The sequence below is a fragment of the Eleutherodactylus coqui genome, chromosome 2 (assembly GCF_035609145.1).
Source record: "Eleutherodactylus coqui strain aEleCoq1 chromosome 2, aEleCoq1.hap1, whole genome shotgun sequence".
In the NCBI taxonomy this organism is placed as follows: domain Eukaryota; kingdom Metazoa; phylum Chordata; class Amphibia; order Anura; family Eleutherodactylidae; genus Eleutherodactylus; species Eleutherodactylus coqui.
Genome location: NC_089838.1, coordinates 21,974,485 through 22,000,486, shown reverse-complemented (window position 1 = coordinate 22,000,486; position 26,002 = coordinate 21,974,485). Strand labels below are relative to the sequence as shown.

The 26,002-nt window shown below is 43.8% G+C and overlaps 1 protein-coding gene across 7 annotated transcripts in view; it reads right to left on the bottom strand.

The window, feature by feature from the left end:
• SGCD (sarcoglycan delta) overlaps positions 1-26,002 on the bottom strand; it is a 603,650-nt gene that overhangs the window by 8,559 nt on the left and 569,089 nt on the right. For all 7 annotated transcript variants that reach the window (XM_066590465.1, XM_066590464.1, XM_066590469.1 and 4 more), the window contains 2 exons: positions 19,121-19,193; positions 324-447 (listed from right to left, as the gene is read on the bottom strand). In XM_066590465.1, coding sequence (XP_066446562.1) covers positions 324-447; positions 19,121-19,193 — 197 coding nt within the window. The remainder of the gene's footprint in view (positions 1-323; positions 448-19,120; positions 19,194-26,002) is intronic.

Genomic DNA, 26,002 nt, shown 5'->3' with positions numbered 1-26,002 from the left:
CCTAGCTGTGGTTGTCCCAGCTGTTGGGCCTAGACCGAATTAACATTTATCCCCTAATCACTGGATAAGTAATATATGTTTAGGCTGGAATGTACCAGTTTAATATGTACTCAAATGTTCAATGTTTTGCAAAGACGTGTACTTCCTGTTATACAGCCGTATTTCCATTTATTCCCTACAGGTGAACTTTGGGACTATAGCGGCAGATAAATGACTGTTCGATTCCCCTCCTCTTCATACCTGTTATTTAGGCCATATGTCTACCCAGTTTTAGAACAAGAATCAAATAAGCCCCCAACCGCACAAAAAGTTACGATTCTTACCTCACCATCTGTAGAATCTAGCCGCAAGTCTGTTCTACAAGATGCTTCTAACCCACCAGCTTCTGCATTTATCTCAATTCCTTTTGGTGCCTCCATGGTCAAGGTCCGCGTCGGTGATTCCAGCCTGTTTAAAGAAGGTTAGAAATTCATTACTTCCTGCCAGTGCTTGCCATCTGATGTTTTTGGGCACACGTTACCCACCTCTTCCCATTAAACTAAATTTCTCTGGACCTTGTAAGCTGTTATTGACGAAGTGAAGATTTGGTGCTGTTTTTTGTGTTGTCCTAAGCCTAAACCAGGAGTCAATCCAAAAAGAGGAGACCCACTTTTAAGAACTAGACCAAAATATTCAAAACAAGGAAACGGCAGCATCCAGAAAAAAATCAAAGAAGCAAAAGAGTAAATGCCATTCCAATGACATAATTGAATATATAAAGTGACTCCAAACAGATCTTCACTTAAAACTGGTAAAGATAAATCTCCACCTTGGACCCTTATGGCATATTCACAGTATCTTCTAAGACCTGCATCCTTTTGGAAAATGGCGGTCCCTCTGTTCAAGACGGAAATGCCCCTATACAAAGCATGTCCGGGCTTTAAAAAAAAAAAAAATGCCAGTAAATTCAATGTGGGTTAGGTACACTATAGTCATGATGTATTGCCTTCACATATCAATGGCCGTAGTGGTGAAGTATTAACCCCTTGAGTGGCACGCCCGGAAAATTTCCGGGACGAGCTCCACTGCTCATAGCAACATAGCCTGGAAGATTTCCGGGCTATGTATCACTATGGGAGCTGCAGAGCACAATGCCACAAGCTGTGACAGTGTGCTCTGCCTGCACAGCCCCACAGAGAACAAAGCAAGGGCTTTGAAAAACCAGCAGAAGATATTGCCGATATGTCGGCAATCTCCTGCTTTGTTTACAGGTTGCCATAGAGACCATTGGCTTGTCAGAAGCAAGCCGATGGTCTCTGTGGCAGGGAGAGCTTGGTGCTTGGCTGTCAGAGGACAGCTAGGTACCAGCTCTTACAGCAGAGATCAGAGAAAACCTCCGATCTCTGCTATGTTAACCCTTTACATGCTGCAGTCTATGTGACTGCAGCATGTAAATGGCTGTCACTGCAGCATGTAAAGGGCTGTCACTATCGGACCCCCGGAATGTGATCAGGGGTCCTGATGGGTCCCTGTGGAAGTCCCCTAAAGGGACAAAAAAAAAAAAAATCAAAAAAAAAAAAGGTAAAAAATTATAAAAAAAATTATAAAAACACTTGTCTCCCTTTACTTTGTAAAAAAAAATCAAAAATACAATCACACATGTGGTATCCATGCGTCGTAATGACCCAGAGAAGGAAGTTAATACATTATTTAACCCCTTAATGACATGGCCCCTTTTTTCCCCATTTCTTTTTTTCCTCCACCCTGTTTAAAAAATCACAACTTGTCCCGCAAAAAACAAGCCCTCATATGGTCATGTCAATGGAAAAATGAAAAAGTTATGGCTCTTGAGATGCAACTGCAAAATTAGTTGAAATTCAATGATTAGACCATTTTAAAAAACCTGCCCTGGTGGGCACGACAGGGTGGTAGGAAACCCGCTACTCAAGGGGTTAACCTTACTAACATCACCATTGCAGCCGCTTACTCACTATAGTGGTTATGTGTCTCTATTACTGGAAATAAAATGTCTGACCTTTCCCCTTGTCAATAGAACATACCCAGTCTGACACGGATTGGACAGTGTCAGGTACGCTACATTAACCAGGGGAATGGTTATGAAGATAAAGTTTCTCCTTGTGGAAATTGCTGTCAAAGGGGTTTACCAAAATCTGAAGTTATCCCCCATCCAAAGGATAGAGTATAACTTTATGATCGGTGGGGGTCTGACTGCTGGGATCACCATGATCCCAAAAATGGGTGTCTTGATGATCCCGCGTTAATGGAGGCCACTTCAATTATTTCAATGGCAGGGCCAGAAATTGCAGAGTTTGAGCGCTTGACAATCTCTGGCGATGTTATTGAAATAAACAGTGTGGCGTCGGGAGCTCAATGGGTGGGTGCTCCTGCGATTGGACCCCTACCGATCATAAAGTTATACCCTATCCTGCGGATAGGAGATAACTTTAGATTTTGGAACAACCCTTTTAAAGGGGTCAGACATTGGCTTGGTGACACTACAGAATCAGCTTTCTTCCTTCAGGATGAAAGCTTATTTACATACCCAAGGGCAAAGTTAACACAGAGTTGTTTCGCAGAGGGATAGTACAACGCATAGATATGGTTCAAAGTTTTTATTTTCTGGGGATTCCAAGTACAAATCATTCACAAAAAAACAAACCAACACCCAGATAGAAATGTTAGATTGCTGCAAAACTCGACATACATATGTAAAGGGACTACAGTTGTGGTCTGATTAGACACTGGGTCTTAAGGCCCATTTTCATGGGCCGATGATCGCTAAAACGACAGTTTGAGTGACAGCTTTGAGCGATCAATTCGCATAAACTATTAGGCAGCTACTCAGCTACTTCATAGCAATTAAGTAGCTATTATCTGCACTCAGATCCTTTGTTCTCCACGGGGAAACAATGCTATCAGCACTAACCGTGGAGAACTGCTGATAAGGCTGACCCACGACTTTTAGGTTGGACTGAATTAAACGATCAGCTAGCAGTGTCCGAAAAGTGCACGATGGGCGCGCATTTAGATGCAGCGCCTATCGCTAAAATGATCGCCGATTAGCGATTTTTTTAACGATCATCGGCTGGTGTAAATCGGTCTTTACCACCAGAGGCCTAAAAATGCTTCCCCTGTTGCCATATAAAAACACTCAGAGGCTACTTTTACGTAGTGTATCTTTTGTTAAGAGATCGCTGACTGTAGACGCCTCTACAATGTACTCAAATACATTTTTCCCTGTTAACAGACTTTGAGAGGGGGCGCATGATTGGAATGAGAGAACCAGGGTGGTTTTTTGATGAATTTCCCACCATCTGGGCTGTTCTGACCAGACTATTAGGTGCTGGGAGCAGTGGTTATGTGAGGACATGCACACACGGTGAACAGGGTCTGGACGGCCCAGACAGACCACCTGAACAGAGGATTGTTTGCTCCTCTTACGAGCACGAGCAGATCTAACAGTGTCGTTGTCCACCATCCAGACACAGGTGACACCTTCATTACAGACCCTTTGGGAACTTATAGGCATGCAGGATCTAGAGGCACAGTGGCAACATCTGAGGGCAAATGTGTCGCAGGATAGGATACAGAGCCTGTATGCCTCCATGCCCGCCCACATCTCATCATATATCCAGACTAAAGGGTACTAGAGTCTCCTTTGTATCATACAGTTTTGCCTGTTAACCCTTTCCAATCCAATTTGTATCCTGGTTTTCCTAGGGGGCTTACTCTTTTTCTGCTGTTATACAACGGCGCTATCTGCTGGCTAAAGCCAGTACTGCATGAGGTGACACGTTGGATAGGCTCCGACAGCAGAGAGGCTGGCAGTATACAGTAAGAGAACCCCGACGGATGTCTTCCAACATCGGAGCTGTACAGCCTTAAATCATAATGTCTTCAGAGGTCAGACAGTGGATTGGAAAGGGTTAAACGTATCCTTCCCCTCTAATATTGTCATCACTTACCTATATCATCATTACATTCACACATACAAACTTTCATTCGATTCCAACAACTCCTCGTTAAACAGTAGTGTCCCGATATACATCGCCAGGATGCGACTCGTTACAGCATGAACGGCAATGAGCCTCTTATAAAAGTATCGACCCTCGCTACATTATGCTTGATAAAGGGGTCTTCTGCACCCTGAAACGCGTTGCCAGACCACCTACTTTTTTACCCTTTGTGTCTTGTTTTTTCTTTTTGTTGATTTGCATTGCATTTTGACTTTGTATTCAATACTAATTTATCTGAATTAAATGGCTGGAAGCTGTCCTTAACATATCGAGGGGAACTCTGTTCTGGGGGCATCGGGTGGCATCTAAGTCCCCTCTGTGAAGTACGTTCCACTTTTTTCTTGCACATCTAGTAGCGCAGGAAAATTTTTAATTCCACTTTTTGATTGTCAACAACTCCTCTTTGGTACATCGGACCGGTCTTCCTTAATCCAAAACCGACTAAATATTTACTACCCGGCTTTTGACTGTCATAGAGAAACGTCTGTAGATGTAAGAAGGAGAAATTGCCATGTAATTATTATGTACATGGTGTACAAACACTGAAGTCCTTGCTACAGAGGCACAAGTTCAAAGAACACGTTCTCATCTAGTGTTCAGATGTTCAAAGGACAAGACCATTTGTATCTTGGTGAAGTTGCCGGGATCGGAGGAGATACTCGCACTGTAATCTTCATTTTATTTATGAGCTTGTGAGCGACTTCGCTTGTATTTAAAAAAAACACAACATTTAACATGATTCTTTATCAAGTCAAATTAATGAGGCTCTGGTCCGTTCCCCGCTATCTCCTCCACTCGAGGCTACGTGCTAATTTATATCGGTGACACAAAACGTAAATAGACAGTGAGGTCGGAATGAAAATGAGGTGGGAAGAGACTGCGCTTAATAAATAGGGGGTATGGGAAGAAGAAACGGAAGATATATGCATTTATTTCTACCCTGTTTCCCTGAAAATAAGACATCCCCTGAAAATAAGACATAGCATGATTTTCCAGAATTTTTTAGGATGCAAAATGATTTTTCAGGCTTTTTGAGGATGCTTGAAATATAAGCCTCACTCCAAAATTAAGCCCTGCTAACAGTTAATTAAAAAAGTCAATTTATATAGTGTCCAGGCAGCTATACATGTAAAAAAGTTAAACCTTTTTGAACAAAAATTAATATAAGACACTGTCTTATTTTCGGGGAAACATTGTATATACAGGTTAATAAATGAATGGGATATACTAATACTGTATATCATTATGGTGCAGCGGCATCTCTCCTCTGTGCAGGGTGAACCAAACTCATCAACCAGACTCAGGGCTTTGCGGAGATTGACAAGCATACTCTGCTATTTCAGGCGGTCTCATTGAAATGAATGGAAAGATAGTGTCCGACATCCATTCCATTTACGTTTGGATCTTCCGGACCCTTCAGATCAGTGAGGTTCCCATCAGTTGGCCTCCCACCGGTCATAATGTTATCCTATAGATAGGGAATTATTGTATAACTTGGTACAACCCTTATACTAGGCAATATTCTGGCACTTCTTATGAAGGGCTACTCTGCTGGCAGTATTTTCTATTGCAGCATTAAGCAGGCACTGTTTATCAAGGGGCACTGAGGTGGCACTGCCTATTATGGGGCATTTTGCTGGCACTGCTCATATGAGATAATTTGCTGGCACTATTGTTTATTTGGGCATTGGCCTGGCATTTCGTATGAGCTGGCATTTTGCTGGCACTGTTTATAAAGGGGCACTCTCTGCTGGCAGTATTATTTATTAGTCATTCTGCTGGAACTGTTTATCTGGGGCATTTTTGTAAGAGTCACTCTGTTAAAGGGGGTTTCCACACAGATATTATTGATGACCTATCCTAAGGAAAACCCCTTTAACCCTTTGCAATCCATTTTTGGATTCAAGGTTTTCCTAGGGGGCTTTCTCTTTCTGCCATTATACAATGGTGGCATCTGCTGGCTAGAGCCAGTACTGCAGTATGTGACATGACGGAGAGGCCCCCAACAACAGATTGGCCAGTATAATTTACAGTAAGAATAGCCTGTGGAAATCCTCCGACATCGGAGCTGTACAGCCTTCAATCAGAATGTCTTTAGACGTCAGACAGTGGATTGGAAAGGGTTAATGAAGGCAAGTTATCTATTGTTATTGGGCATAGTCCTTACTTTTGTCTCTGGTTTTTCAACTCTCCCCCCCCCCCCCCTTGAAACAGGAACGACTGCATGACAGCCCACATACACCCTGGGAGCTAACAATGCAAACTGCATTCAAGCCAATGGCATAAGGAAGCAGATAGTGTTTTCCTGGTGCACAATAATACAGAAAATTGCAAATAATAGCTAAAAATTGATTCCAAAATACTGTGTAAGGCCTTAGTGAGACGGGCGTTTTTAGCCGCGATTTGCGCATGCGCATGCGTCCGGCGATTTTTTAAAACCATTGCTTTGCAATGGTATCGGACACATGAGCGCTTTTTATGCGCTCGTCCGATAAATTATAGAACAGAAATCGCAGATCGCACCTATCTGCGATCTGCGATTCCTGTTCTCTTCTGTATATGCGCTCAATGGGGCCGGCGGCAGCAGCGCCGACCCCATTGAGAACATATAGAAGACAAATCATTCTTCTCTGCCACAGCTGTAACAGCTGTGACAGAGAAGAACGATGTTTGCCCATTGAATTCAATGGAGCGGCAATAAAGCCGCTCCATTGAAAGCAATGGGCTGCCGGCGTGCGCGGGGTGAATTGTCGGGAAGGGCTTAAATATATAAGCCCTTCCCTGCAATTCATCCTAAAATGTGTTAAAATAAAAAAAAATTGTATACTCACCTTTCCGCTGCAGCCGGAGTCCAGCCGCGGCCGCTGTCAGTTCTCCTGAACTGCTTCTCGGCACTATTCAGCCGGCGGGGCTTTAAAATCCCCGCCTGCTGAATGATCTGCCTCTGATTGGTCACAGCCCTGACCAATCAGAGGCAGGTTTCACTCACACACCCATTCATGAATTCATGAATGGGTGAGTGACTGCTGCCTCTTAGCGCTGAGCCAATCAGGGGCAGGTCTGACTCACATCCATTCATGAATTCATGAATGGGTGTGAGTGAGACATGCCTCTGATTGGCTCAGCGCTGAGCCAATCAGGGGGCAGGTCTGACTCACACCCCCTTCACACCCACTGCAGGACGGCCGCGCGGAGCTCTGGCTGCCGGGAGAAGGTGAGTATATATATATTTTTTATTTTTACACATTTTAGGATGAATTGCAGGGAAGGGCTTATATATTTAAGCCCTTCCCGACAATTCATCCCGGGTTCGCCCGCAGCGCATTGCTCTAAATGGAGCCGGCTCTATTGCCGTCTCCATTGAATGCAATGCGCTGGACAGCTCCGGCCCATTTCTAATGAAACGCGGCTAGGAGCAGATTTTTGGGCGATTTGCGGGCAACTTGCGCGCACCGGTCACGCAATTTGCGGATGCGCATCCGTCATGCGATCCGCAAATCGCGTGAGAAAACGCCCGTCTGACTAAGGCCTAATGGTGATGTATTGGGGAGGGATTCATGAAATTCACGCTATTTATACTCAGCTGCTGTGTGAATTCCGCTATAAATGCGCTTAAAGGAGAAATACTCTTTAAGAACGGTAAGGGTTAATAGGAAAAAGTACAGAGAAGTTGCAAAAGATTTCAAATTAATAAGACATAATTTGTCAGAGTTACAGTGGATGATTTTGCCGAGGATTCCTGGTAATTACTTCCAATTCTCGGTAAAGTGCAGCGGGAGGTGTACCGGATTATGGAATTTAATGCCCAGTGACCTGATTTATTAACTGGGGTGGAAGCCTCGCTGTGCTGACAACCTCTACGGTTTCTGTTAACAAGACTTAGAATAGCCCAGAATAACCTGTTGCGGAAATGTAAAATACGGCAATTCAGGGAAAACTAAAGTGACCACATAGAGTTACATGAAGGTAACTCAGAGGGACACCGGTGATGTAGCTTGCTACTTTATAAAGGAGTTCTCCGGCATCACAAAAATAGGGCCGCTTTCTTCCATGGGTCATAATTTGTGTGTCAGAAATCTAGTGTACAAAACTAAATAAACATACAAGACTGTGTCTACATTCTATCTCTGTATTAAGACGTTGTAATATCTATTATCTTAGTTTAGTGACATCACTATGCTTGTCTCTATACTGTGACATCATATGTCTTATCTTAGTACTGTGACATCACTGTGCTTATTATCTCTATACTGTGACATTATATGTCTCTTATCTTAGTACTGTGACATCACTGTGCTTATTATCTCTATACTGTGACATCATATGTCTCTTATCTTAGTACTGTGACATCACTGTGCTTATTATCTCTATACTGTGACATCATATGTCTCTTATCTTAGTACTGTGACATCACTGTGCTTATTATCTCTATACTGTGACATCATATGTCTCTTATCTTAGTACTGTGACATCACTGTGCTTATTATCTCTATACTGTGACATCATATGTCTCTTATCTTAGTACTGTAACATCACTGTGCCTATTATCCCATTATTATGACCTCATACTTTATTATCTTTCCATTGTGACGCTATAGTGTTATCAGAGCATTGTGACATCACTGTGTTTAACATTACTGAGTTACAGCATCACTTTATTATTATTGCTGTACTGTGACATCACTGTGTTTATTACCTCTGTACTGTGACGTTATCATTTCAGTATTGTGACATCACTGTGTTTATCTCCATAGTATCCCTTCTGTACTCTGACATTGTAGTTTCTATTATCTGACATCCCTGTTTATTATCTCTGTATTGTGACATTATTGTGTCTGTTATTTTAGTACTGTAACATTATAGTGTTTATTATCTCAGTATTGCGACATCACTGTGTTAATTGTCTTTGCATTGTGACATTATAGTATCTCTGTAGTGCCTGTTGTCATAATATTGTGACATTGGATTATTCCTGAGTTAAGACGTCACTTTATTATTGGTGTGCTGTGACATCACTGTGTATATTATGCCTATCTTGTGACATCACTGTGTTTTATATGCTGGTGAAAGAACACGATTAAGTGAATTATCTATGCTCAGCTATATAACTATTAGGCCTCAGTCACACGGGCGTTTTTTCCCGCGATTTGCGGATCGCATGACAGATGCGCATCCGCAAATCGTGTGACCGGGGCCGAAAAATCGCCCGAAAAATCTGCTCCTAGCCGCGTTTCATTAGAAACGGGCCGGAGCAGTGCAGCGCTGTCCAGCGCATTGAATTCAATGGAGCTGGCAATACAGCCAGCTCCATTGAAAGCAATGGGCTGCGGGCGATCTCACGATGAATTTTCGGGAAGGGCTTAAAAATATAAGCCCTTCCCTGAAATTCATCCAGAAGTGTGAAAAAAGTAAAAAAAAAATATACTCACCTTGTCCCGGCAGAAGGAGTTCAGCTGCTATGAGTAGTATTCAGCAGCCGGGGATTTAAAATCCCCGCCTGCTGAATGAGCTGCCTCTGATTGGTCACAGCCTGACCAATCAGAGGCAGCTCTCACTCACACCCAGCTGTCATTCAGCTGAGAGCTGCCCCTGATTGGTCCCTGCGCTGAGCCAATCAGAGGCAGCACTCACTCACCCATTCATGAATTCATGAATGGGTGAGTGAGAGCTGCCTCTGATTGGTGAGGGCTGTGACCAATCAGAGGCAGCTCATTCAGCAGGCGTGGATTTTAAATCCCCGGCTGCTGAATACTACTCATAGCAGTTCAGGAGAACTGCCGGCCGGCCGCGGCTGAACTCCGTCTGCCGGGACAAGGTGAGTATATTTTTTTTTTTACTTTTTACACATTTCTGGATGAATTTCAGGGAAGGGCTTATATTTTTAAGCCCTTCCCGAAAATTCATCGTGAGATCGCCCGCAGCCCATTGCTTTCATTGGAGCCGGCTGTATTGTCGGCTCCATTGAATTCAATGGGCAAACATCATTCTTCTCTGCCACAGCTGTTACAGCTGTGGCAGAGGAGAATGATTTGTCTAGTATATGTTCTCAATGGGGTCGGAGCTGCTGCCGCCTGCCCCGTTGAGCGCATATAGAGAAGAGAACAGGAATCGCAGATCGCAGATAGGTGCGATCTGCGATTTCTGTTCTATAAGTTATCGGATGAGCGCATAAAAAGCGCTCATGTGTCCGATACCATTGCAAAGCAATGGTTTTATAAAATCGCACATCGCATGCGCATCAGCAGATCGCACAGAAAATCGCCCGTGTGACCGAAGCCTTAGGGTGCATTCCATGGTAACGGACAGGACAAGCACACGCAAACTTTTTCACATTTTTTAAAATATATTTTTGTCTGAAACTTTAAAAATAGCTATAGTAGTCAAACCATGCACTGGGACAAATGTATCTATGTCATACCTACCTCCTAACTTTCTATCAACTCTTAGTAAATGACATGTGACTTTTAGTAACAGACAGGACATGCAAATGCATAGCAATTTCAGAATGCTTGTTTTTTCCAAAATTTCTGTTCTCCTAGTTAATATATAATCAAGACGCTTCCGCATTATTTTTAGTATACTCTTAAAAGATTGTCTGTTTTGTACTTGTTCTGATCTGTTCGTTATAAACACCCCTAATTTATTTTTTCATATGGTAACAGACAGGACGTGTTTGAATGTAAACTTACTAAAAATAAGAATAATCTTTTTTTTTTAGATGTTTTATTCAGTAACAGGTAACTGCAATATATATGAACCTTATAAGACTTAAATGAAGAACTTTTGTTGTAAATTATAATGACCATTAACTAACAGAACGATTAATTACACTTTCCTGGTAACAGACCGGACATCTAGTTGGTGGGCTATTGATTCTACTATAAATTACATAATATAACAAATATAATAAGTCACTGGCTTATTTTGGGTCACATGTGTTAGTTAAAAACATCTATTCACTTCAATACTGAAATGCAGACTGAATAAATCTTTCTCTTCAATCTGTCAAAACTTGTGGAAACACGTGGAAACTTGCATGGCCAGGTTTGAGTGCAGTATTAGATATGATTTTGTTAGAAGAAATGTTTGAGAATAGTAAAATATACTCTCTAGGAGTCATAAAAACACAAATATTAACAAATATATTTTGATTTTTTTTCAAAAACTCCCTCTTTAAATGGAATGAGCCTTAGGGCTTCTTCAGATGGGCGTATGTGCAACTACACTCACTGTTACGGAGTGTAGTTGCGCACAAAACTGTATTTTTTTTTCAATTTCTTGGACTTTTCAAACTCTGTGCAAGTTTGAAAAAAAAAAAAAGCGGCAAGATAGGTTCTGCCTAGAGAAAATCGAGCACGCTCGTTTGAGGCTGATACTTGAGCGAGCATCAGTCTTCTCGAGCAAATGCGGGGGGGGGGGGGGGGGGGGTAAGCGGCGGAGGGAGTGAGAAAAAAGGGGTCCTGAATGCATTGAGCAGTGGTCACGGTCGGTTTCAACGGGACTCCAAGAAATAGTCATTAGCTTGAACTCTACAATCTCCATGGAAATGAATGGAGCGACAGCACGCACGGGTGACCATTGTCCCATTCCTTTGGAGACCTTTAGGACTCCCATTCTTGTAATCATCGGGGGTCCAAGTGGTCTGACCCCCTCGGATCAGATAGTTATCCCCTATGTTGTGTATAGGGGATAACTTCATTTAGCGAGACGAAACATTCAGGTTAGGCCTGTGTTATCAAATATTTAATCATACCACCCACGGCTCCTGCTAGTGAAGTCCTTTATTAGATTCAATTTTCTTCTCTCCAGCTGCACAGTTTTTCGTGACAGACGAGCAAAATGGCTCCCACTCCCCGATCCACCGGGATATTTCTTTGTGTGACTGTATTAATAAGTATCACAAGGTTCCTACTGTGCACATCAAAAAGAATGGAGGCGATAAAAAAAAAACACAGGTTTCTTAGTAATTAGATCAAATCCATTTCATCAGCTCTCTTGTGATTAGTAGAAAACCTGTTGTGTTTTTTTGGCATAAAATATTAACCCTAAAAAGACTGCCCAGCTGCCTATTTGACAGCCGTGAAGAAGGCTTATTCTAATGTATCTTACATTTTGGCTTTCCTCTGCAGTTTTTTTTGCTCTTGAAGTCAGGGATAGGACAATGTGCTTGTCCTCTATGTCCATTTGTATGATCTGTGCCAGGCAGGAAGTGGAAATAGTCAAGAAACAATAGGTTTATTGGCTTCCAACTGGTCCGAGTGTGTGAGTCTCCGAGGCAGGAAATGTAGATGAGCCCTACTGGAGAACGGGATTGAAAGCTTCTTCAGACTGGCGTATGTGCAAATACGTTCGCCGCTATGGACCGTATTAGCACATGGACCAGTGATTTTCTTGGACTATTCAAACTGCGAGCTATTGAGCGCGAGTTTGAAAAAAAAGTGGGAAAATAAGTGGGGTAGATAAATGACGTGCGAGAAAGATACGGCAAGTCCTATCTTTTCTCGCGCTTGTATTAATGCGAGAGAATGACTCTAGTAAAAACGAAACCATTGAAAACCACTACTCTAGACTGATAAGAAAGTTAGCAGTAACCATTTTTTTTACCATTAGTACCATAGTACAAGGAAGATGACACAACCCCACCTAGACCACCATTAACCTCTCTACTACCCTAGACCACCAGAAGGTCAATTTCAAACTTGTACACAAATCTGGACCTCTATGAAAGTTAGCAGTAATCCTTCTCATTACCACAGTCCACCAATGACCTTGCGATTACCCTAGACCAGCAGTCAAGCTCAAATTAACCTCTCTACTATTCCAGACCACCAAAAAGTCAAATTGAAATCCATGCACTACTCTGAAATGCTAGGAAAGCCACCAAGGAATCTAATACTAACCCCACCAATACCCTAGACCACCAGGAAAACTGAAAAAAACTATGTGCTACAAAGATAGGGCAAGGCCTATGTTTTCTTACACGTAGTAATATCGCAAATTACATGGCATGTGAGTATAATGGGGTTTTTTTTCATTGCCATAGCAAATAATGTGCAATTCTTATTTTTAAACTTAGTTTTATTCAATAATGTGAAATTCTTAAACAAGAATCACCCAAAAATAAGACATGCTGCGATTTTCCTATCTTGGACTATCGGTCCGAGCAGGAAATCGCTCATGTGCACAAAGCCATTCCAATGAGTGGGTCCTTTACCTGTACGAATTCCATCCATATTGCAACTCGACGGAACTGGCACAGGAACATCGCCGGGGGAAATAAATCCTTAGAGTCACACATCCTAAAAGTTGCCAAACCTTTCGCATTAACAGGTTGAATGATGGTCTGCACATAGGGTAAAAATCCATGGAAATATAACCGTAGTCTGCTGTCTAATGTCCGAGGTCAGATGGCTTTTCAGTCTTCTACCTTGGCGCAATGAATCTTCTAGCACTTAACAATACATAATTACCGAACCTCCAATCTGCCAATCGGAAATGGAGGCATGGAGTAGTGTAAGCATGGCAATGAAATGGTGAAAGCTCTTAATTAAAAAGAATAAATCACAGGATAATATTTCAATCTGAGCGAAGGACATGGGAGACCGCGACGTGAATAACTGAATGGTGAGACGGGCTTAGAGGCAGGGTGATCTTTTTAAATGGCCGTCTTTGAAATCAGATTAATTACAGGGAAGGGTCAGAAGATGATGACGGTTTAAAACTGGTTTGGCTTGAAAATCCATTTATAGGCAATTGAAATGTAAATTAAGTCAGCGGGAATTTCTCTTATAGTGAGTCACATATGACTTTATATTCATCTATATGAGAGGTTCCTAAGAGGTTCATCAGTGAGGTTGGATTCGACTGCTAAAGTGTCAATGATTTAATTGCTATTAAAGAACATTTCCATCTAAATTAGAAAAAAATCACCAAAAACTCCAGTAAATTGTTACATGCTCTATTCAAGCATTTCTCCATTTTATCTGTTTCTGGGAAAGAATTGCCAACTGCACTATGGCCACCATTACTGCACCTACAGATTCTTTTCACTATCCACAGGTTGGGGGTCCAACCGATCTCAAGAATGGGCTTCCTGAAGGTCATTGCACGAATGAAGCAGCAGTCGTACAAGAGTGCCACAGCTCCATTTGCATTGTCCGAGTAGACAGCGGGGTAGAGTTTGGGCCTTGTCACGGTGGCTCCACCGTCTCCCACGCGGAGGGTAACCTGTGACACGTCCAAGGGCCGAGGGCACGTTATTAAACAGGCAAACCCAATATTGGATTACCTTAGTCTCTTTTGTCACGGGTGACGCCACTGTTTCCGCTGCAGCGGGGAATTCCTAGATGGTGGAGTAAACCCTCTCTTGCGCAGCTTCCGTTGGGGAATTCCTGGTTGTTGGAGTAAATCCACACACACTTTTCCATCGGGTCGGCAAAGCATCACACCAACATGCTAGGTGCACGCGAGTGTGATGCAATATGAGGTTTCCAATTGAAAACAATAGGAAACACTCCATGATCCTCCGCCGCAGCTGTCAGCCGTGCCGCAGGATCGCTACTTCCCCGAAGTCATGCGAGATGTTTTTGATACAAAAACACCTCCCATCCGCAGAAATTGCACAATAGTGAGTGCGATATCGGTCCAAAACAGATGGGCGACCGGTAGTTTTACTTAGCGTTAGCAACAAAATACTGTTTAACCGTTTCCTGGGGTGCAGTCAAAAAACCTGATCCAGCGCTATATCTTGGGGTTGTCCCGCGCCGAAACGGGGTTTTTTTTTTTCCAACCCCCCCCCCCCCCGTTCGGCACGAGACAACCCCGATGCAGGGGTTAAAAAAGAACACCGGACAGCGCTTACCTGAATCCCCGCGCTCCGGTGACTTCTTACTTACCGGTTGAAGTTGGCCGCCGGGATCTTCTTCCTCGGTGGACCGCAGGGCTTCTGTGCGGTCCATTGCCGATTCCAGCCTCCTGATTGGCTGGAATCGGCACGTGACGGGGCGGAGCTACACGGAGCCCCATTGAGAAAAGAAGAAGACCTGGACTGCGCAAGCACGTCTAATTTAGCCATTAGACGCTGAAAATTAGACGGCAACCATGGAGACGAGGACGCCAGCAACGGAGCAAGTAAGTGAAAAACTTTTTATAACTTCTGTATGGCTCATAATTAATGCACAATGTACATTACAAAGTGCATTAATATGGCCATACAGAAGTGTATAGACCCACTTGCTGCCGCAGGACAACCCCTTTAATATCCGTGTCCTACATTGAAATAACAATAGCTAACTCGAATATGAAGGCATGGATGTGCTACATGATGGTATGGTACATGAGCCCCTGTAAGAAATAAAGAGTAGAACCCCATTGCAATGTTGAAGAGTAGCATGTGAGAAGCAAAAATCCACTATCTAAAGGAGGCCACTTTGAATACACTTTCCTTACTTCAGTCAAGGCAGACCTAGAGGGACGCAGAAAACAGATTTCTACTACTTTCTACTAAGTGCTACTCTCCCACTTTGAAATTACGTTTTACCCACCCTTACAGGAACCATAGCACAAAATTGAAATCCATGTTTCGGGGCCCCCAGGAGCCGGTGCACCACACCATAATGTAGTGCATCCAGGCTTTCCAATTCAAGTACGCTATTGGTATTTCAATATAGGGCATCAGAACTGAGATATAGCGCTGGATCAGTCTTTTTGACTACACCTTGTATGAAGGACTAACAATTGCCTTGTAATTTCCCTTGACCAGTGGGAACACTCTACTTTTGAGGACACGGGGGTAGTATTGAAAGCATGCAAGAAAAATTATACTTACTACCGCGTTTCCCCGAAAATAAGACAGCGTCTTTTATTCATTTTTGTTCAAAAAGGTTTAACTTTTTTACATGTATAGCTGCCTGGACACTATTTAAATTGACTTTTTAATTTACTGTTAGCAGGGCTTAATTTTGGAGTAGGGCTTATATTTCAAGTATCCTCAAAAAGCCTGAAAAATCATTTTGCATCCTCAAAAATTCTGGAAAATCATGCTATGTCTTATTTTCAGGGAAACGGGGTATCCATTAAAACATAAAAGCCACTAATCCAGCTAGTCTCAGGCTCTCTTCACATCTGTCGCAGATTCTGTCAGTTTTGCCGGGAAGAATACCGCTGAAGGTGAACAGAGCCTGAATCCGATTTTACTAACCAATCCTAATTGCTCCGACTATGCTTACAAGAGTAGGATGACCAGCAGCACTTGGGATGGAAATGAAGAAATCATGAAGACCCCTGCAGACCTCGGGGTATGTTCATACGGCAAGTTTTGCCACGAATTTTGTGGGGATTTGTATGTATTCTGCATCATATCCGCTGTGAAGTCCTTGGACAGAAGTGAAGGGGGGGGGGGGGGGGAGGAGGGGGAATATTACAGGAATGAGGTTTGGAGAGGCCAATGATCAGGGTTTTGCGCGTGTGTCTGCGCATAGGGCCAGTTCAAGCGTGCGCGGGACAGTTCCTTTCCGTGGAATTGAATGGCTATTAAAACTTAATAAGGTCCAGCTGTCTTCTTCTCTTTGCATTTTGCGCAGTGTCACACCCTACCCATTGCGTATTTGTGCACCTCCAATAGACTTCTATGGGACTTTGAATGTGCAAAATGCATAGAGCAGGATCGAGTTTTTCACACACACACGAAATTGCAAACGCAAACACGCCCATGTGAGGGCGCCTTAACAAGGCATTCTGGAGGAATACTAGAGATCCATAGGTCCATGTTATACCAATGTATGCTGCAGATTTCATGCACAACATGGGGAGAATACGCTGCCATACATGGGTACCATATGGTGGTGGCACATGGTGTTTAATGTGAAGCCTTAGGCGCTACATGTGCGGCCGGACGAGCTCCGTGCTTTGCTGTGTGCATGTGGCTTAAGCTTGTTAGGCTGTAGGTATCCACATGCATGTTATTTCCTCCCCATACAAACCAATGGGGACATCTCGTTCGCATACGATTTCCATTCAAGTCTTTGGAAAGTTATAGATAGTGTCATACTACAGATCAGCAAAGTATTAAACCACACAGTCTGCAAACTATTTCCAACCCATAAATATATAAATGTGTGGGTCAGAGGCATAACTTGAAGCTCCTGGGCCCCAATGCAAAACCTGTAACAGGGCCCCCAACTATAATGCTTTATTCATAGTACTGGGCTCCCTATATGGAGAAGAGAGGTCTTATGGGCTCCTGGCACGGGTGCAACCGCATCCCCTGCACCCTCTATAGTTACGCCAGTGGTGTGGGTGAATCATTACATAAAGGAACACCGAACATTCCAAGTAAATATCGCACAACTGTCTTTTTTTTTTCAATTTGGCCACTAGGGGGCACTAGTCCTTCACATAAAAGTTGCTCACTGCATCGGGTAGTTTCCATGTATGCATATTTGCACAGGCCGGCATTTATTTTCTCTCATGATCACATCCAGTATTTCACTATAAGCCGCTCCAGCAGCTCCCCGCATCACAGAAATATTGGTCTCAGAAAAATGCAATAAGGATCCCGATGTCCGAATCCGTCAGCGCAGAACAGAGTGGTCTCGGCTGGAAATGAGGGCGCTCTTAAAGCTTCCCATCAATGAGAGAAGAATCTGTGTGGCTAAAATGTCCCTCCAAACATCCGCAAGAAAAATAAAAGTAGATCAAACAAGTTTTAGGTCACAAAATGTCATCAACCTGCAGTAATACCCTTTATTTCCCTTGGCCGTATATACAGCGGGGTGGGGGTGGGGGGGGGCACGGCACTTGATGGCGTGAACTGATACTGGTCCGTATAGCTGGCATTGTTCAGGGCTGGCAGCACAACTTCAGAAAAGATATCCAGGCAAAGGTCAGGACAGGTAGTAAGCAAATAATGAAGAACATAAGTCAGGATAGCCAGGAGACAGGCAGGGGTCAAAAGCGAGTAAACAAGGACAGCTGATTTGTCACAACTGGGTTGGGAACTAATTATCTAGGCATCCTTCATGAGGAGAGGAAGCCTAACATAGCCTGGTATGTGCGGTGATTTGTGGGTGACAGGTTAGGTTAGCGTGTGCTGGCCCTTTAAGAGAGCAGTGCATGTGAGCCCTGCAGGCAGAGACCACTGAGTTGGCAGAGGAATGAGCACGGCAGGCCGCACATAAAAGGTAGTAATGCCCAACCGCAGCCCCAGCAGCAGCTGAGTGGGATACGCAGAAGCTTGGTTCTGGTATTGACTCTATGTACTAAAGTTGGTTTGTACTGTATTTATGTCATGAGTTTGGTCCTGGTACTGTATTTATGTTTTTGCTTTTGGTTCTGATGCTGTATTCATGTACTGAGCTTGGTTCTGGTGCTGTATTTATACAACAAGCTTAGTTCTGGTACATTATTTATTCACTGCACTCTTCTGGTGTGCGTATGCTGCCTATCAATGCCCGCAGCGGAATCCAACCCTGTGCGTAGGTGGCATCCGCGCGTACTTATATTTTCTTCTTCTTTTCTGTACCGTGGATGGCCCACACGGCTCGCCCTCGGACACGTGCAGTACAGATTTATTTTTTTAAACTCCCACCTTTCCTGCGGAATCCATCCGCAATGTTAATTGCGGACGGGCCGTGGGTCGGACGGCTTCTATTGACTTCAATGGAAACCGTCCGTGCAGAATCCGCAGGATAGCGTGCTATGGGCGGTATTTGCTGCGGAATCTGGAGGCGGTCGCCCGTTCTGGATTCTGCAATTCAAATCCGCCTGTGTGCATGAGGCCTAAACGTTGGTAGACACTTCTAAATGACACATGGTTACAGATTTTGCACTGTGACCGAGGATCATGAAGTTACACCTCTGTCAATGGCTGAGGGTGCAAATTCATTTAGGGGATCCCTTCCAAGACCAATATTTTAGTCTCCTGATAAGTAACATAGTATGTTAGGCCGAAAAAAGACATACGTCCATTCAGTTCAGCCGATTATATGTGTGACGTGTTATAATTAGGCGCTCCTCACACATGTCCTTACATCACTTTAGTCGATATACTGGCCAGAGCGGAATATAAAAACCAACATCTTGTAGTTATTGAATTCCTTACTCACCGTAGATGGTGGAACGGTTCGGCCTTAACATAGGGTGTTTCTAGGGATGCTGGGAACACGGCTCCTTCTGCACCTGTAAGAAAAAAGAAATATAGAGCAAGATTAAGAATCTATTACTAAGAAAACCCTGAACTTGGGCAAAAATAATGGGGGACTTGCCATACAGAAAACACAATAAGTGTAGTAATGTGTAATAATAGTAATGTCTTATACTCATCAATGCGGTAGTAACTCTGCTGCTTGTCTAGGATTAAAAGCAGGACTGCTGTGCCAGTTTTTGCATAACCCATAATAAGCTGCCCATAAGTGGCAGCTCTCAGCCATAAAGGTAAAGGCAGACATCATAAGCAGTTGTAAGGCAGATATGGTGTGCTTATGTAAAGGGTTAAATAGTCATGCTTGCACATTTGTGTATATTATTGTTGTACTTTATATATGTCCCTACTAGAACTCTGAGAGCTGCCTGTTGATTGGCTGATGGACTGGGTATAAAAGGCAGATGCTGTTCCCAGGCTCTGGTGTGACTCAACAGTTTTTGCAGAAAGCAGAGAGCCTTGTGAGGAGTGAGCTGACCCAGTGCTACTGAAAAGCTGGGTATTCTTGTACCAGAAAGAGGGCGCAACTTGGATTTCTGGAGTAGTGCTAACCAGCTGTTGCAACATGAGAGCCAGAGTGGTGGTCTGCCAATCATCTAAGGAAACGTCAACTGCAATTACCAATTACAAGAGCCGAGCTGTCACTGGGAGAGGGACCAGAAGCGAGAGTAGACAGACCGTCAGCCAATATCCGGATTTTCAAGCTTTGGTGGTGTCTAATCATGTTTACCATCATCCAGACGCATCACCAGTAAAATGGATTATTTTGATATTCACGGATCATGATAATCTTGGAGTTTTCACACTGACACTTCCTGTTCTGTAAAGATCAATTCTCAGCCGTCTCTTCATTATCATCACAGGCAGGATTACACTGACAGAGGACACTATATAAACAGCACAATATCCACCATTCACAATAAGTGATGGTCACAGCTCACCTCCTCCCCATCCCTGCACAGTTCACAGAGCATGCCCACAACACTTTCCCATTAATGAGTTCTCTCCAGTCTACCAATTCTTATGCTTCTGTCCTTGTTTTTTTCGGTATTGAGACACAATTTTTGCACTACAATCATCCATTCTTGGCATTATCAAACAGTATCTTACGCGTTAACCCCGTCTACAAGCGTTACTTGCTGAACACTTCTTGAACTCCCTTGTTTTCAGAGTAAAGTCCGCATCCACTAATGGTAAAATCAGTCTGTAGGTCTCTCCACGTCCTGCTCATTTTAGACTCCCCACTTAGCGCATTGAATTAATGAAGGGAATTCCCAATAATTTCCTTGAACTTTGAAAAGGATCACAAGAGGTGCTGCTCCCGTTTTAACAAGATGGACTTGTGTCTTTTCTTAATCTCGCTGACTTTGAGATAAGGGTAATTGTACAGAGGATGGACTGTCATTGCCTCGTATTGGATTGTTTGCCTTATACCAGCGTCTTGTGTCGACACTCTATCCCACAGATTGGAAATCCTCGGGCCACGACTCCTCTATCCACCAGTTGTACAACTTAACAGTTTCATGGCAAGAAAGATCAAAGAGAAGCCATTGAATAGTCATGTCTATAGACTCTTCATAGACATAGAGCTACAGAAATAGATTACAGTATTCTTTGACAATCCCTTTACTTTTGACTACAGGGCAAGGCAAACAGTACATCTGCATCGGGCCCCCTGGTAGCGCTCGGCCGTGGCAGCGGCAGACTTCCAACTGTATCTGCATCCTAAGAAGTTATACTTGGCTCTTGCGTGCCACCGCCACTTCAGAGTTCAGTGGTCACATGCCACTACACACTGGTCTCAGTGCCCATTAAGTCTAGTGATTGGTCACAGCAGTCACATGCTTAGATGGGCACATGACCACTCTACCCAGAAATTAACAGACACTGCAGGGAAGCCGAACAGAGGATTGCAGCCTTCTGAATTAGATGAGTATGAATAGGTTTTTTGGGCCAAAAACATGTTGTGACGGGATGGGCAAAGGTGAATGGAGAAAGCCTGTTTGGCTCCACTAAGAAAAAAATGAGTTATGTTAATCACCTTGCATGTCACTTATCAGTCACGGACAGATCAGCCAAATCCACTACTAGCCAGAATAGACTGAATGGGCTTAAATGGGTTTATGTGATTAGAAAAAGATGACTGCTTTCACGTAGAAACAGCGCCACTATTGTCCATAGGCTGTATTTGATAATACGGCTCAAACTCATTCACACTGAAGCTTGTGCAACTCCTTTATATTAAAGGGGTTATCCAGCAATTAAAAAATTGTATCTAATTACCAAAAATGCAACTCTCCAAGGTGAAGAAGAGATGGAGAACAGAGAACACAACAAAAAAGTGCCAGGCTCTGTTCTCGTCATGTCACAGACCTACATTTGTCATATAGGCTGGGAAAGCTTCCATCATTGAGCTCCGTTCACTATTGGCATCCATCAGGCCGGTGCAGGTCGGTATACCTCTCTGTTTGCTACATAGAATATGACCACACGATTATTTGCGAAGGCCTCCAGTAACATAACGTATATGTTTTTTTAAAGCTTATGGGCAATGTATGTCACTGTATGTCTATACATTGGCGCCTTCTGTCTGAAAGATACATTTAGAAATCCTTCAGACATATACCTCTGGTAGAAGGCTCAGGCGTGATGTGCACCTAGGAAATGTCGCAGGTAGCGCCATCATGATGCAGACTCAGGTTACCAGGCAGCAGAAAACCCGCAATGTTTATTACTAGCAAAGAAATGACAATGAATAATGCTACAATAACAAATAAGCAATGTAACTTTTACTGTAGATTTACCTAATGCCAATTACTGCTAACGAAATCCTAGGATTAATAATATTTTATGTACAAGGCGTAATAATACTGGAAGAACAGTAACAGAACTGCGGTACAAACTCAACAGGAACACAAATCACGTGACGCAACATAACCCACAGTTGATTAACGAGGGTTAACACTCTGCTATTATCGATGCGGTCTATTATAAACACATCGATCTAATCCCAGGTTATTATGTATGCTTGCACCTCTGTCCCAGTGTATAGGAATTTACTAACATCCATGTCATTTGGGATGTAGCTCCCTCCTATTCAACAGGAGCGTTGACTACCTCCTAGCGTCCCTAAAGGCATGCACATCTAACATGGAGGCCAGCCTCACTTACACTTCGTTGCATGGAAATTATGACTGCCAGGCTAGGGAGGACAACTCTACTATTGTTCCCTTTAATTCTTGTAACAGTACTGATGCTTCTGCCAGGTTGGGGTTGTAGCACAGACTCTCTCCCTCTTTGCAGCTCCAGGCAAAGGAGGAACGGAGGGGAGATCTCTCCTCTCCCTCTCTCCCCCCTGCTCACCGCCGCAACTCACCTCTCACCCACGCCGACAGCCGAATCTTTAGAGATGAGCGGGCAGGTACTCGAATAAGGCACTACTCGCTTGAGTAGTTTGCCTTATCAAGTATGCTCGCTCATCTCTATTGCTGACACAACCACCAACCCTGAGGTCAATGAGAGACAGATGGGTTAACAGAAGGCTGAAGTTAAAGGGGTTGTCTCGCGAAAGCAAGTGGGGTTATACACTTCTGTATGGCCATATTAATGCACTTTGTAATGTACATCGTGCTTTAAATATGAGCCATACAGAAGTTATTCACTTACCTGCTCCGTTGCTAGCGTCCCCGTCTCCATGGCTCCGTCTAATTCCGATGTCTTCTGGCGTTTTTAGACGCGCTTGCGCTGTGCGGTCTTCTGCCTGGTGAATGGGGCCGCTCGTGCCGGAGAGCTGGTCACCGCGTCATCGTAGCTCCGCCGCGTCACGTGTGCAGATTCCAGCCAATCAGGAGGCTGGAATCGGCAATGGAATGCACAGAGCCCATGGTGCACCATGGGAGAAGACCTGCGGTGCACCATGGGAGAAAACCGCAGTGCATCCCTGGGAAAGGACCGGCGGCCATCTTTGGGAGAAGATTTTTTAAACTCCTTATTTCGTCTGATCGGTGAGTAGCAAGCGGTTTAAAAACCGCTTTAATTTGCTATTTTATGCCAGGGGGGTGACAGGGGGAATGGGGTAAGGTACAATTTTGAGGTTTGCCGCGAGACAACCCCTTTAAGTACAGCCTCAGACATGACCTCCCTGGAAGCAGCAAAATGTCCCAGTAGTGAATTGAGTGACAGCAGCAGAAGTAGTCCAGGTGCTGTAAAAACAGGTTTCCTCTATTTAGCAGATAAAACACACGACGTTTCGGCCATTGCAATGGCCTTTCTCAAGCATGCAATAATGACAGCATACCCTCCTTATATACTAAAAACAGAGGTAATGTCAAATGGTCATTGGTTGAAGCAAAACACCTCCTACTTACACAATTGTATCTCATCACACTATAATCAGTTAATTACCTTTTCAGTCTGCCTCTGCGTGAGAGCACCGCCCAGCATCCATCCTTCAGCCTTGCAACTCGGCACATAACCACACCTACCCTTGTCACCTGATGGCAAAAGCTGACCGGGCATAGTGCTCAGATGAGTGCTTTTGCCTTTCATTTTAGTGATCGCTGAGGGTCCCAGACCACCTACAGCTTTACTCACTGGTTTTACATTACCTTTTACCTTTGTTGGCCAGTATGGAATGAGGCCATTTGGGAAAGAGAAATGGATTGGTCAGAAGTCCCCAGCCATTGCTATAAATTGGCGTGGCTTAATCGGGCTCAATTTATTCACAGCCGCTATAACGTTGAAGGTAGCCCTGATGCTATAGAAGTTATTCCTACTGAATACATTTCACACCTTTCCATAATAGACAGTGAAGGATCATCAAATCTTCACTCCTACAAGGCGTCTACATGTCTAAAATATTTCAAGTTCCTGAGACGTCTTAATGCCCTTTAGATTACTGTGCCCATTTCTCCACACTGTACCTTTTATAGGGTTTTATGCATCTTAACTCAAACATAAGCAACTATCTATCTCCTTATGTCTTCCCCGGGAAAGGTTACCTCCTTTGCATGGAACATTTGTATTGCTTTTCTTTTTACTAGCCCGGTACTGTGAAGTGGAACATATTGGCTTCTTATCGATAATGACGATAAAGGTCATTCCAGGTGTGTTTAATGGAGCAGTTCCTGTAAATGGTTGATCGTGCCATGTGGTGTTGAATCATAATCTGCCCTTTGTTGGGAGCTGGAAGTCGTCTCTAACATAAATCCCATTTAAATCTGTATTTAATCACTGTGATCAACTGAAATCATCTACTTTTATTGGTATCATCTCTCAATGGCTTCTTATGGCTACAAGGTGCATATATACGACTGCCAGATTTGAAGCGCACAGAAGAGTAAAGAAACAGAAAAAACAAGAAAAAAATGAGGTGTCAACATTATAAGAAGCTCATGTGTATTACAAAAGTTTCCCTGATAGAGTACCCGGACATCACTTGGTTGAACGCCCGTGTAAGGTCTCTTAAAGTCTTATTGACCAGTTTCAATTTAGCAGTGGCATTGAGTGTATCACTCCAATGTTTGTGGTTGGGGATACGTCACATTGACAAACGTCACTTGAACCGATCAAGTGACTGTATGTGTTGACTAGAGGAGACACAAGGGCAGGACAGATGGCCAATTCCCAACCACAAACGGTGAAGTGATACACTTGATGCCGCCACAATCGGATGCATTCTCTTGGTGATACATACTATAGTGGCAGACATTGCACGCGGGAGACCCGTACCAGAATTAAACTCACCTGCTCCGGACGATGCGGATCTTCCTTCCTTCGCGGCCGGATCTTCTTTTCTTCGGCCCGGCGGATGTGCCTGGCGCATGCGTGCGGCAGTCGGCGGGCCGAAGAAAGAAGATCCGGCTGCGAAGGAAGGAAGATCTGCATCGTCCGGAGCAGGTGAGTTTATTCTGATTTTTAGCCTCATGTCCGCGGGGCAGGAGGGACCCGCTACGGATTCTACATGGAGAATCCGCGGCGGGCCTGATTTTCCCCGTGGTCATGAGGCCTTAAACTCAGCTATCTCTGGCAGTCACATTGGAATGAACAGACCAGCTTCATTTATTCATGGACATTGTTTTTGTAATTGGTGAGGCTTTCAGAGGTGCGATCCTCATCGACCAGCTAGTTTATCCATTACCCTGTGGATAGGGGCTAACTTTTTTCATGGTACAACCCCTTTAAAGGGGTTTACCAGAATCACAAGTTTTTGACTACCCACAGTATAGGTGATAACTTGATATTCAGTGAGGATGGGAGTCCTATGTTCCCCGTCCACCTTACTGTGGTCTTACTGCACCCATTTGAAGTGAGGAGGAGACTGAATAGAGTGATGGCCTCACACTCGTGCTGCCGCTCCATTCATTTTTAATGGGCCTGCCGGAGATAATATTGGTTTGGGTATTTCTATCAGCCCCCATTGAAATGAATGGAGCGGCAGCCATGCATGCTCGGCCAACACATGTGTGTGTGGGGAGGAAGAGTGTGAAGCGACCCCACAGTGACAAGCAGAGGGAGACATGGGACCCCTGATCTTGAGATCGGTGGGGGTCTCTGGTGGATTTTCACCGAATCTCAAGGAAGGATTAGAATAGACACTGAACAGCACATTGGTAAATGCAGCCGCTGTCCTGTCCAATTACATCCAGTACCATACCTGGTGTTTGGATGCAGATCACACCGCACAGGTAATAAATAGTTACTTATTAATTTATTCTCTATCCTGCAGACTCCTATTAAACTGTCATTCTGATTCCAGCCCTAGCACTATGTAATTTACAGACAGTAA